The 2,933-nt window shown below is 38.5% G+C and overlaps 1 protein-coding gene across 1 annotated transcript; it reads right to left on the bottom strand.

Moving 5' to 3' along the window:
• Nucleotides 1-569: 569 nt before the first annotated feature.
• LOC113274381 lies at nt 570-1,494 on the bottom strand. The gene is made up of 2 exons (XM_026523789.1): nt 925-1,494; nt 570-844 (listed from the first exon to the last, which is right to left on the bottom strand). The coding sequence occupies exons 1-2, from the start codon at nt 1,417-1,419 to the stop codon at nt 578-580; spliced, it is 762 nt and encodes a 253-aa protein (XP_026379574.1). The 5' UTR covers nt 1,420-1,494; the 3' UTR covers nt 570-577.
• Nucleotides 1,495-2,933: the final 1,439 nt, after the last annotated feature.

Below are 2,933 nucleotides of genomic sequence, written 5' to 3'. Positions count from 1 at the left end.
TGTCTTCCGTTTCATATAATACAAACTCGCGAAACGCACGATTAAAATCGGCATGTTCTTGAACTAGATTATAAGCTTCAGGCTGTCGTTTAAAAAAAAATAATTAAGAAATGAGATTACCATATATTTTAATATAATGACGGGATGTACTTACGTATGATAATTGTTGTGGTGGTGGAATAGGTACATGCTGAGCAGGTCGTTGAATAAGGTGTTTAACACGGTCACCATCAACCCCGTGTAATTCAACTACCCAATCGACTTTGGTCACGAATTGATGGAAGTTAGTTACATGTCGCCAATATCGCAGATACATATTATATGAAACAGCTTTCACAAACATATTTGCATCTACCCATCCAGCTTCTTTCACAAGTTTTGCTTTCTCATGACTGACCTCGCCAATTTTAAATGGTGGATTTCTAGGAATTCCAAAAGTAGGATGATTTTGCCTCCAAGATCGTTCTCCTAGGTACCACAGATTCTGTCAAATTACCAGTAATCAGAGAAAATAAGTTCTTCAACTGAGGATAAAATGATAACTTTGAAGTAATAATGTTCATATAAAAACAAAGTACTAACTGACCTTGCCAATCCAAGTAAATATAACCCTTTTGTTTGAAAGCTCCACAGCCCTGCGACCAACATCAGAGTCAAGAACACCAATGGCGGATTCCCACGGTCTCCATGTCACGATGTCTGCAGTCAACTGATTAAGCGCATTCCTACAGTGAACAATATCGATAGTCTTTTTCTTCGCTTTCCACCGGGAAGTTCTTGGCCATTTTTCTTCACTAGTTGGGTCGCACGGTCTACATATGCCCAGATATTCATATCCCCAAAACTACTCCATCATAACCAACCAAATAAATCAACTGCCAAAAAATATACATTTAAATGAAATAAAAATAAATAATAATTTACCTCTAATATTTGGAACGGCCCAGATAATGACTTCTGTCCCCTACCAGATGCGTTGAGTGCCACATACAATTTTGCAAAAGCAGGACCACCCCAGTCATACATATCAACTGCATTTAGATCCTCAAAAGCAGCTAACCAAGCCGCATCAATGTAGTTCTTTGCATTGGAAAAGAAAAAATTTCCCAAAACATACATAAAAAAGGCCCTCGCCACTTTTTCTGCTAGTTTGTCATCCAAATTAGCTGCAACCAAGATATCTTCTTTGAAATACGTAGTCAAAAATTTAATTGTGATTGCATCTGAAATCCACTGTGCCGGGGGGCGTTTTTTTCCAGAGATTGGGGGATCTTCATAATCTAAGGGTTCTTCTATTTCTGGAAAAACATGCTCACGGACATAATCAAATTTGTACTTGACTGGGTTATACGGAACATCATCCCCAATTCCAATACTCAATCCTGTCAACACTACCCAATCAAGCGGCGTGAATCCCATTTCACCAAAAGGGAAGTGAAAAGTATGCGTTGTATCCCACCAACGTTCAACAAGATAATCAATCACTGGGTGTGATGCTTCTCCTATTTCCTTATAATAAACAATGACCGAAAAGAGTGAACCACGATGTTGATTATCTTGTTGAACGTTGGTGGGATACAACGCATACTTTTCACTTCCCTTTTGGTGAAATGGGATTCACGCCGCTTGATTGGGTAGTGTTGACAGGATTGAGTATTGGAATTGGGGATGATGTTCCGTATAACCCAGTCAAGTACAAATTTGATTATGTCCGTGAGCATGTTTTTCCAGAAATAGAAGAACCCTTAGATTATGAAGATCCCCCAATCTCTGGAAAAAAACGCCCCCCGGCACAGTGGATTTCAGATGCAATCACAATTAAATTTTTGACTACGTATTTCAAAGAAGATATCTTGGTTGCAGCTAATTTGGATGACAAACTAGCAGAAAAAGTGGCGAGGGCCTTTTTTATGTATGTTTTGGGAAATTTTTTCTTTTCCAATGCAAAGAACTACATTGATGCGGCTTGGTTAGCTGCTTTTGAGGATCTAAATGCAGTTGATATGTATGACTGGGGTGGTCCTGCTTTTGCAAAATTGTATGTGGCACTCAACGCATCTGGTAGGGGACAGAAGTCATTATCTGGGCCGTTCCAAATATTAGAGGTAAATTATTATTTATTTTTATTTCATTTAAATGTATATTTTTTGGCAGTTGATTTATTTGGTTGGTTATGATGGAGTAGTTTTGGGGATATGAATATCTGGGCATATGTAGACCGTGCGACCCAACTAGTGAAGAAAAATGGCCAAGAACTTCCCGGTGGAAAGCGAAGAAAAAGACTATCGAGCATCAACAATGTCGTCTGTTAACCCCCATCCGAGAATGACGTTTATCCCACCACGGCAAACACCATCGCATACTCCTACTGATGAATAAGTAACTTTTTAGCCTCCACTTTGGATATGTACTTTTTAGCCTCCACTTTGGATATGTACTTTTTAGCCTCCACTTTGGATACTCCTACAAAGTGCGTATGTTATCTCTATATAGGGTTACTTTTTAGCCTCCATTTTCAGACTCCATTTTCATTCTGACATGTTGATTTCTTTTCAGCCTCCGTTTCGGTACTTGTAGTTTAATTAGTGTTATTTCTTTTTAAGCCTTCATTTTCAATCGGTCAGTGTCGCTTCTTTTTAGCTATAGTCTTAGTCTTTGCAGTGTCAATTCTTTTCACTCGCATTTTCAATCTGCAATGCCATAAGTGTCTATCATGTGTCTATAAAACCAATACTACATATCTCGGTGAATACAAACCAACACTGCAAATATTCTTCTTCTTCGATCTCTCCCAATCACTTCTCAAACTATACATTCCAATGGAATACTGTGACAATAACGCTGAATCTTCTTCTTCTTCGGACTCCGAATTTTCTTCTACTTCTTCTTCTGCGATCTCTGATAACAGCTTTTACTCATCAGATGAAGATGCG

The sequence above is a fragment of the Papaver somniferum genome, chromosome 4, assembly GCF_003573695.1.
Source record: "Papaver somniferum cultivar HN1 chromosome 4, ASM357369v1, whole genome shotgun sequence".
Taxonomy (NCBI): domain Eukaryota; kingdom Viridiplantae; phylum Streptophyta; class Magnoliopsida; order Ranunculales; family Papaveraceae; genus Papaver; species Papaver somniferum.
The sequence above is the reverse complement of the archived record's forward strand: the minus strand, read 5'-3'. Positions and strand labels throughout refer to the sequence as shown.

Coding starts and splice junctions, on each gene's coding strand:
- LOC113274381 (XM_026523789.1), bottom strand. CDS start 1,419: ATGGGATTCACGCCGCTTGATTGGGTAGTGTTGACAGGATTGAGTATT. Junction 845..924: donor GGCCGTTCCAAATATTAGAG/GTAAATTATTAT, acceptor ATGATGGAGTAG/TTTTGGGGATATGAATATCT.